Source organism: Carassius gibelio, chromosome B22 (assembly GCF_023724105.1).
Source record: "Carassius gibelio isolate Cgi1373 ecotype wild population from Czech Republic chromosome B22, carGib1.2-hapl.c, whole genome shotgun sequence".
In the NCBI taxonomy this organism is placed as follows: Eukaryota; Metazoa; Chordata; class Actinopteri; order Cypriniformes; family Cyprinidae; genus Carassius; species Carassius gibelio.
In genome coordinates this window covers 23,468,435-23,479,363 of record NC_068417.1, presented here as the reverse complement: position 1 = coordinate 23,479,363, position 10,929 = coordinate 23,468,435, and the positions used below count along the sequence as shown (strand labels likewise).

The following is a 10,929-nucleotide window of genomic DNA, read 5'->3' as shown; positions in this document are numbered from 1 at the left end:
AATATTTGACAGTAATATACTTAGATATTTATGATATATGTAGAAAGCCCAGGACCTACTGAGAATATTTAGTGACTTAATAAGTCCTTGTGGCTGAGTGAAACAGAGCTCTGGAAGTCAATGAGTATGTAGAATATATATATATATATTTTTTTTTGGAACTTTACAGTCCTGTCAGAATTTATGAGCTGAGCGCACATAAACGCCATCGCAATGTTGTAATTAAAAGTTGGAAAGTTGGATTTTCTTTGAAATCTGCAAGTTAGGGAATGTCAATAAAGGAATTGTGGTAAAAGTGGGTTGCTGATGATCATGTGTGAATATTTTATTGTGACTTGTTGATGCTGCAGTTTCATTCATTCATTCATTAAGTCGCTGCTAAAATGTAAATGTAAATGTATTCACATTCTGACATGGTATTGTATATACATAAATCTCAGAATGTGTGTAAATGAAATTTTGGCATCAAGTCACAATATTTATATATTGTACACGTAATATATATATATATATATATATATATATATATATATATATATATATATATATATATATATATATATATATAATTTTACACAGACTTTTTAATGATCACAACTGAATTTTAATTGTAAATGATAATTTATTAACTTAATTTATTCATTTACACAGTAATAATATATAAGGTCAGTTCAACATGTGGCAAATTTTTTCAGGTTTATTAATTTTCAAATGAAATCAATCAATAAATCGATCAGTCAATCCCTATAATAAATTTGTTTTGACAATAAAATTTTAGTTTTTTTTTTTTTTTTACTACAGGTTCGATTCATTTTATGTTTTAATGAGAGAATTTATATTGATGTGTATTTGTGTCCATGCATACAGTATTTGTTATACATTTGTATACGTTTATATGTTTTTCACTTTTACTTTAATTATCATAGTTAAAACAGGTGTTTTTATCTTATTTTATTTTGAAAAGTATCCATCTAATGATACCATATTGAAGTTTTCTTTTAGGCGGTTATAGAGTCTTTACACAGCAATGAAAAAAATAAATAAAATAAAATCAATGCCTAGGGTCATAAAACTTCCTGTAAACACCCATTTATGATTTCAAACCTTCTACATAGGAACTTTCCTGGAAGTCTTGAAGGCAGAAATACATAAAACTAATGTGCGATTGTTAGCTAAAGCACTGTTTCTCTAAAAATCTTCATGTCCTTTTAAAAACTAGAGTCCTCCAGAAATGAGCACAAACCTTTAATAGAAATATGAAGAGGATTCAGTTCCTGACCTCAGCTGTGGTCACTCCCATCATGTAGAAAACAAATACTCGCATTTTTACTATTATTTTACTCAAGGAGATGCTTCAGGTTTAAAACAGCCTTGATATGCAAGTCAGAATCCAAATGTAAATACAAAACCACAGATAAGAAATGTGATAATTGAAGCTGAGGTAGACATTTACAGGTCATACAATTGATTTGATTACAGCATGCTCTCATCCTTTTTTTTCTCTCTCAAAATAGTGGTGAACCTAGCAAACCCTTTGGTAATGGTTGAAAGTAAGAACCATCTCTAAAAACTCATTGTCTTCATTCTGGCATTTCTCCCAGCTTCTTCAGTTCATACATGTGAGGACGGCCATTTTGCGTGTCCCAGTGGAAACTGCATCTCCAGCGTCTGGTTGTGCGATGGACAGAAAGACTGCGAGGACGGAGCGGATGAATTTCAATGTGGTGAGCACCACCTCTCTCCATTTTTCAACTGATCAGGCCTGCCAGACACATTGTGTGCTCTATATGTCATCCTAATGAATATATCCACGTCTAAAGACTTTATTTAACTTCAAGTCACGTACCACCATCTACATTAGAACGTAAGTGCTATTTTGCTCTATTGATCGACTTGTCACGGCTGGTATGTGGTAAGTGCTAAATGTGAGGGTCCTGGCTTTACACAGTTACAGTTATGCTTTTATCTAAAAGTTATTTTAAATTCCAGACAAAATATTGTAGAAGTCTGATAAGCTGGTACTTTTATGTGATTTCATTTTATTGAAGCGCCTTTCCACTTCAGGGTAAAAACAAAAAGCGAATTATATTCTCCTAATTGCAACTTTTTCCTTTATAATTTTGAATTGTCATGTCCCATTTGTGGCTTTGTATTTGAAAATGTGACTTTTTCTCATAATGTATTTGTATTATTATTATTTTTATTATTACTTATTTCACAATAGTGCATTTGTAGCAATGTTACTGTTTTTCACAAAAAGTTTATATCTCCCATGGTGACTTCATGCCTCAAAATGTGATTTTAAGTCCTGCATGTGACTTTATTTCTCGTTATTGTATTTTTTTTATTTGTAATTATGACTTTGCTCACAGTTTGCAAATGTATAGCTCCCATGGTGACTTTATACCTGAAAATGTAACTTTAAATCTCGCAGTGTGACTATTTTTCATTATAGCAATATTTTCTTTTAAAATTACTATTGTATCTTACAGTATGACTGTATATCTTTCAGTGCTGCATTATATCACAGTGCAGCTTTATTTTTTTTTCTCAATTTGCAAATACACATCTCTTGTGGTGACTTTATATTTGAAAATGTATTTTGTGATATGTCGTAATTTTTTTTTTGTTGAATTTCTGTATCTCACAATTTGACTGTATATTTTGCAGTGCTGCTTAATATCTCATAATGCGACTTTATACCGCTTTGTTTTTTTTTTGCAATTCGCTAATTTAAGTCTCCCATGGTGACTTTACATCTGTCAATGTCTTGTTATATGGATAATTATTATTATTATTTAATATCTTACAATATGACTATATATCTTGCAGTGCTTTAAATCATGTAATTTGATAATATATTATTTCTTACAATTTGTGGCTTCTTACAATTTAAGGATATGATCAGGGGGCATATTTAAATGATTTTCATTATATTTTTTTAAAGAAAGTTACTTGAACAACTGTATAACCTTAGGTGAAGGTTAATTCCAGCCACATCTTGCTGTAAATGTGTTGCATAATTGTTCATCTTATCGACATTCATGTTTCTCTCCATCTCAAACTTTGTGCTGTACCTCTAAAGTGAGCAGAATCGTAATGAGCAGAAAAGTGTGAGGTTTTAGGAAGTTCTGCTTTCCTGCTGCGACCAATCTTTGCTTTGCTTCTGTCCCGACCCCGTGCCAGGAATCTTTTTGGTTCCGCTTCAAAGCGTCTTATTCTGAGCAAGAACTCTGATCTGCGACTGAAGCTCCTGTGAAGCCAGCGCAACCCTGGACCACGTAGCGACCTTGTAGTCACTGACCCAAAATCAGAAGTAATATGGATTTGTTTCTATGTCCTTGATCTTGACGAATGTGCTGGTGCCGTTTCACCTTTCAGTTTGGTTATTTGTTCTTTTGAGACTTCCCCTATAGCAAGGTTTTGAATAATGACCCTCATTTACCTATTCATCCTCTCCGCTTTCGTTGTCTTCAGCCCTTTTGGTGTCACTTTTTTAAACCTTTTTCTTGGTGACCTTGGTGTCTCTGTCCCAGCTGCCGGTGGCTTTGCAGAGATATCACAAAATCAATGGCAAACGCAAGCAAACAAACTTTCAGACTGCTGATAGGGGCATATTCGGTCGCACCTCTCGTGGCTCGTGTGCGTATGCAAGTGGACAATTACTTTAAAAGTGCTTGCTAGCACGATCGCCTTCCAAAGTTGAATTTCTAATCCCAACAAGGGCGAAGAGAGCTTTTAGAGGCCACTTTCCACAGATATTGTACTCAGTTTGGCTTTCAAACTATTTAAGTGGATTCATAGGTTTTTTAATTTTGCTTACTAGAGGATATAATTCATGTCATTTCAAACCCATATGGCTTATTCTTTCTTGGAACACAATGTAACATACTTAGATTTGTGTGTGTGTGTGTGTGTGTGTGTGTGTGTGTGTGTGTGTGTTTGTGTGTCTGTGTGTGTGAGTGTTGTTAAAAAAAAAAAAAAAAAACACTTCTTAGTTTTCATGCCAAAAAGGACAATTCTGATATCATTTATTTATCCTCATGTTGTTCCAAACCTGTATGACTTTTTTTCTTTTCTGGACCACATAATTTCCAATTTTTATTTTATTATTTATTTTTTATTCTTTTGTGTGTGTTATTATAAGGTGAAAAAAAATTGTTTTCATACATATCATATAATATATATATATATACATATATATATATATATATATATATATATATATATATATATATATATATATATATATATATATATATATATATATACATACATATATATATATATATATATATATATATATATATATATATATACAGTCTTGTTCAAAATAATAGCAGTACAATGTGACTAACCAGAATAATCAAGGTTTTTAGTATATTTTTTATTGCTACGTGGCAAACAAGTTACCAGTAGGTTCAGTAGATTGTCAGAAAACAAACAAGACCCAGCATTCATGATATGCACGCTCTTAAGGCTGTGCAATTGGGCAATTAGTTGAAAGGGGTGTGTTCAAAAAAATAGCAGTGTCTACCTTTGACTGTACAAACTCAAAACTATTTTGTACAAACATTTTTTTTTCTGGGATTTAGCAATCCTGTGAATCACTAAACTAATATTTAGTTGTATGACCACAGTTTTTTAAAACTGCTTGACATCTGTGTGGCATGGAGTCAACCAACTTGTGGCACCTCTCAGCTGTTATTCCACTCCATGATTCTTTAACAACATTCCACAATTCATTCACATTTCTTGGTTTTGCTTCAGAAACAGCATTTTTGATATCACCCCACAAGTTCTCAATTGGATTAAGGTCTGGAGATTGGGCTGGCCACTCCATAACATTAATTTTGTTGGTTTGGAACCAAGACTTTGCCCGTTTACTAGTGTGTTTTGGGTCATTGTCTTGTTGAAACAACCATTTCAAGGGCATGTCCTCTTCAGCATAGGGCAACATGACCTCTTCAAGTATTTTAACATATGCAAACTGATCCATGATCCCTGGTATGCGATAAATAGGCCCAACACCATAGTAGGAGAAACATGCCCATATCATGATGCTTGCACCTCCATGCTTCACTGTCTTCACTGTGTACTGTGGCTTGAATTCAGAGTTTGGGGGTCGTCTCACAAACTGCCTGTGGCCCTTGGACCCAAAAAGAACAATTTTACCCTCATCAGTCCACAAAATGTTCCTCCATTTCTCTTTAGGCCAGTTGATGTGTTCTTTGGCAAATTGTAACCTCTTCTGCACATGCCTTTTTTTTTAACAGAGGGACTTTGCGGGGGATTCTTGAAAATAGATTAGCTTCACACAGACGTCTTCTAACTGTCACAGTACTTAAAGGTAACTCCAGACTGTCTTTGATCATCCTGGAGGTGATCATTGGCTGAGCCTTTGCCATTCTGGTTATTCTTCTATCCATTTTGATGGTTGTCTTCCGTTTTCTTCCACGTCTCTCTGGTTTTGCTCTCCATTTTAAGGCATTGGAGATCATTTTAGCTGAACAGCCTATCATTTTTTGCACCTCTTTATAGGTTTTCCCCTCTCTAATCAACTTTTTAATCAAAGTACGCTGTTCTTCTGAACAATGTCTTGAACGACCCATTTTCCTCAGCTTTCAAATGCATGTTCAACAAGTGTTGGCTTCATCCTTAAATAGGGACCACCTGATTCACACCTGTTTCTTCACAAAATTGATGACCTCAGTGATTGAATGCCACACTGCTATTTTTTTGAACACACCCCTTTCAACTAATTCAACTAATTGCCCAATTGCACAGCCTTAAGAGCGTGCATATCATGAATGCTGGGTCTCATTTGTTTTCTGAGAATCTACTGAACCTACTGGTAACTTGTTTGCCACGTAGCAATAAAAAAATATACGAAAAACCTTGATTATTCTGGTTAGTCACATTGTACTGCTATTATTTTGAACAAGACTGTATATATATATATATATAAACACACACACACACATACATACATATACTTTGTCTGTTAGAAAGAAAAGTATTTCATTAATAGATGTTTACTCTTTCATTTTGCTTATTATAGGGTATATATATGTTATTTATCTTAGTTTTCCCGACAAAAAAAAAAAAAAAAATTATGATATAATTTATTTATCCTCCTTTTTTTGTGTTATATTTTGGTTATTATGTGTTATACTCATTTTCATATATATATAAATACTGTACATATTACACACACACACACACGAACATACATTTAATGAAAATTCTGTCTTTATTCATTCACTCTCTTTTCAAACCTATATGACTTATTTCTTAATTATTTCTTATTTTCTATATATATATTTTTGTTTAATTTTTGCATGTTTTATTTTGGTTGTTATTGGGTTTATTTATTAACTTTGAAGTTTTTTTTGCCAAAATGAAAATTCTATCATTATTTTTTCACCTTTAAGTCTTTCTGAACCCGTATGACTTTTTCTTTCCTGGAGATGAAATGTTTACAGATTTTAATGTGTTTCATTTCTATTTATCCCTTCATATTTGGAAAAAAGCTGTGTCATTTCTATTTATCCCTTCATATTTGGAAAAAAGCTGTGTTCTTTCAGTCTTCTATGAAGGAACTAAAGCCAAAGTGGCTTTAAACAACACAAATGATGAAAGAATCAACATTTTTGCTTGTACAGTTCCTTAAATGTCAGTACTGCCTCCAGTGGGGTTTATTTTCAAAGTTCAAACTTTTCCCTCTAGATTCATCGTGCCTTTGGAATCAGTTCGCCTGTTCGAAAAACAAGTGCATCGCCAAACAGTGGCTCTGTGATGGGGAGGACGACTGCGGTGACGGATTGGACGAAAGCGAGGAAATTTGCGGTAAAACTCTGAAGCACGTATTTGCATTTAGGCCACACAACGAAAGACTTCCTCTGAGAGCAGGGATATAAATCAACACGAAAGCGGCGGGAAGAAAAATTGGTCTGCGATTTCATCATAGTTGCGAATTTATGGCCATGCTGTGCTCCTAACAAACGGGCTCTGAAAAAAAACCTCAGTTCTCTCAAAGGTCAAACACAAACAGATTGTTAAACAAGTTCTCAAGACAATGCTTAAACTTTTTCAATCATTTCAAGAAAGTTTTTTTCTTTTTTTTTAAACATGAATATTCATTAATGGCATTATGCAGCATGTTGGCTTGAGATTGCAATGCTCAATCTTTTTATTTTTCCGACAGGTTCGGCAACATGCGCCCCCGGTTTGTTCAGTTGCCCAGGATCATACGCTTGTGTGGCCAGGAACTGGTTATGTGACGGGGAGAGAGACTGTCCTGATGGTAGCGATGAACTGGCGGTAGCTGGCTGTGGTAATTTCAAACCAGCAACTTCCTGTTTCTGTTCTCGCCCCAGAGTTGTAATGTAATTGCTGCTTTTCGCAACAGTAAAGACTCTAGTAAATGAATGCATCAGTCAAAGGTTTGGACATATTTGACTGGATTCATGTTACTTATGTTTAATAGTTTAAAATTACTTTTCTTATTTGTCTCTTTAAAACACTAGTTAAAACCACTGTTGGATAATAAGGTGCTGAATTAACACAAAATATCTGCTTTTTATCTGCTTTCCCTGAATTATCAGAAACACAACCAAAATAATAGGGGATTTGAGACAAGTCTCAGGGGTCTGTTATGTACAACCCCTTTTATCCTAACACACACCTAACGCCGCGTCTGTTCCCGTTACTATCTTTAATAAGCTCCGAACAACACGTGCACCGAGAGCACGTTCCAGTGCCGGAACCAGAACTGCATTCCACGGCGTTTCGTGTGTGACCATGACGACGACTGCGGAGACGGTTCTGACGAGTCTCTGGAATGCGGTGAGCAGCTCCGGTTTCTCGATTCATTGCTTTCTGTTGAAAATGAACATCCCTTTGCGGCCTGTTTAATGGGTTGTAATGTGTTGGCACAACATCAGTTAGACGTTTTAGCAGTTGGAATGCATGTATAACTCACTGTTCTGTACCCCAGATCAAAGAATAAACTGAATAATTGTTGGAAATATGGGCTACTCTTCACCTTTTTTATTGTGTATGAGGAGGAATTTCACAAACCTGTCCTGGATGCTTTTTACCACAAAATCTAAAAATAAAATTTAAGTGAGTAAAGTTGAGTAAAAATTTGCTTAATTAACATTGAAATAATGCCAAAGTACAACATTTCCATGGTCCTTAAATCTTATATATACTTCGTACGTCATCAGTGACTTTGTATATCTCAGTAGGACTGTTTTCATCATTTTGATATATTTATTTTTTTGTCATAATTGTGACTTCATATGTCCCATTTGTGATTTTATTTCTCTCAACAGTTTTCTCGCAATTGTGATTCATTTATTTATTTTTCACATATATATTTTTGTCTCCAGTGAGGTTTTATGTCTTGCAGTGTGACTACTTCTCACAATTCGTCTCTCTTTGTAACTTTATACTACAAATCATAACTGTATTTCTCTCAACATGACGATATTTCTGGTAATATAGCTCAATATTTTTAGTAATTGTGATGACTTATATAGTAATTGCAAATTTATTGTCCTAGTGGTGACTTTATATTTCAGTATATGTGACCCTGGAGCACAAGACCAGTCTTAAGTCGCTGGGGTATATTTGTAGCAATAGCAAAAATACATTGTATGTGTAAAAATTATAGATTTTTCTTTTATGCTAAAAATCATTATGGTATTAAGGAAATATCATGTTTCATGAAGATATTTTGTAAATTTTCTACTGTTTATATATTCAAAGTTAATTTTTGATAAGTTATAAGCATTGCTAAGAACTTCATTCAGACAACATTAAAGGCTTTTATTTTGATTTGTTTGCATCCTCAGATTCCAGATTTTCAAACAGTGCAGTTTTATATCTCGCAATGTGACTGTGTCTCACAATGTGCAACTTTGTGTCCCATTTCGACTTTTTATATAACAAAATAATTGCATAATTATTATATATATCATATGATTCTTTCTCTCAATGTATGTCTCGCAGTTACAGTCATTTTGACGATATTGACTATATCTCACAATACTGTTTGTATGTCACACAATGTGACTTTCATCACAATTTGCAAATTTGTCTTCCACTGTGTTTAGCACAAAAAAAAAAAAAAATTCTTGCAGTGTATTTTTCATAATTGTGATATCTCACAATTTAGTGACTATATTTCTGTTTAAACTCAGTAATGATGGTGACTGAGATATCATGCCTACCTATTTGAAACAGTAACAGCTTGAACTTTTTCTCCCGTTGTTTAAATTCTCCCCGTCATACTCTCTCTGTTTTTCAACAGAATATCGTTTATGCAAAGAGGAGGAGTTCCGCTGCGCAGATGGGCGGTGTTTACTGAGAGCCCAATGGGAGTGTGATGGCTTTCCTGACTGTCTGGACCAATCAGACGAGCTGCCACTCAACCCAAAGTGTTCCGCTGCAGGCGAGTCCCTCTCATGTGTCACGCATTCCATTTGACTGACAGGTTTCCAGGTTCTGTCCCATATGGGATTTGTCAGAACACCTGGTCCTCCCCATTTGGATCCTGTACCCCTGCCAGTACCACTTGAGCTGGGCAGAGAGGGGCTGATGAAACTGCTGTGCCTCTGTTCTTCAATTTTTGGTTTCAGGGCAAACATATGCCATTAATGTTAACAGATGCCATTAATGTTCCAAGCCAAGCTCATTAAGCAGCAATTTCTAGTGGGAAATTAAGTTCAGTTGTTTACAACATGTTTACAGTACAACTTAAAAACAATAATAAGGCTCTTATGACTTGGAATGTTAAGCTACACCCTAGTAACCAACCAGAACATCTAGCAAACTCCCAAAACCACCTAGAGCACCACAGCAAACATGCTAAAAAGTACTCAGAACACCCTATCAACAACATATAGTAGCAACATACTGAAAATCATCCAAGAACACCACAGCAAATGTGCTAAAAAGCTCACAGAACACCCTGGCAACCATATACAGAAGCAACATATTGTAAACCACCAAGAGCACCATTAAGAAAGTGACAAAATAAAGAACACCATAGCAAACAGGCTATAAAACTTTCAGAACAACCTAGCAACCACATATAATAGAAACACTTTTAAAACCACCAATAACTCCATAGCAAACGTGCTGAAAAAGCTCACAGAACAACCTAGCAACTAGATACAGTAGAAACATAATAAAAACCATCAATAACTCCATAGCAAATGTGCTAAGAAAAACTCACATAACACCCTAGCAACCACATACAGTAGGAACCTAATGAAAACCACCAAGAACACCATTGCAAACAGGGTATAAAGCTTTCAGAACACCATAGCAACCACATATAGTTGCAACATATTGAAAACCACCTAGAACACCATAGCAACCATGCTAAAAAGCTTACAGAACAACCTAGCAACCACATACAGTTGCAACATATTGAGAAAAAACTAAAACAAGAATGCCATTAGCAAATGCCACAATCATAGTAACGTAGGCATAGCAAATGTGCTAAAAACATTTCAAACACCCTAGCAACCACATTGCAGACATAGGTAAGGCATATAAACGTGTTCCAGTCTTTCCAGAGCACCCTAGCAACCACTTGAGTTCTGTGTCTCCTATCTGATGGTTTTGTTGATTTCTGTCTCCCCTTTTCTTCTCACTGCTCCATGTTTTAGAAAGTTTGTGCAACGGTTCGGTTTTCATGTGTGCAAACGGCCGCTGCGTCCCGCTGGGGAGCGTTTGTAATCAGCACGACGACTGCGGCGACCGATCTGATGAGAAGAACTGTCACGTTAACGAGTGTTTGAACCGAAAAGTCAGCGGCTGTACCCAGGACTGTCAAGACCTACCCGTGGGATACAAGGTATGAAGCACATTTGTCTCGCTGTACAAGATTTGTATTTTTACGAATTTAACATC

At 35.1% G+C, this 10,929-nt stretch overlaps 1 protein-coding gene across 1 annotated transcript in view; it reads left to right on the top strand.

Annotated features, from left to right (window-relative positions):
• The window catches only part of LOC127988090 (low-density lipoprotein receptor-related protein 1B-like), a 249,172-nt gene that overhangs the window by 172,581 nt on the left and 65,662 nt on the right, over positions 1-10,929 (top strand). Inside the window, exons 50-55 of the mRNA XM_052590619.1 lie at positions 1,602-1,724; positions 6,730-6,849; positions 7,208-7,336; positions 7,726-7,848; positions 9,320-9,460; positions 10,686-10,873. Coding sequence (XP_052446579.1) covers positions 1,602-1,724; positions 6,730-6,849; positions 7,208-7,336; positions 7,726-7,848; positions 9,320-9,460; positions 10,686-10,873 — 824 coding nt within the window. The remainder of the gene's footprint in view (positions 1-1,601; positions 1,725-6,729; positions 6,850-7,207; positions 7,337-7,725; positions 7,849-9,319; positions 9,461-10,685; positions 10,874-10,929) is intronic.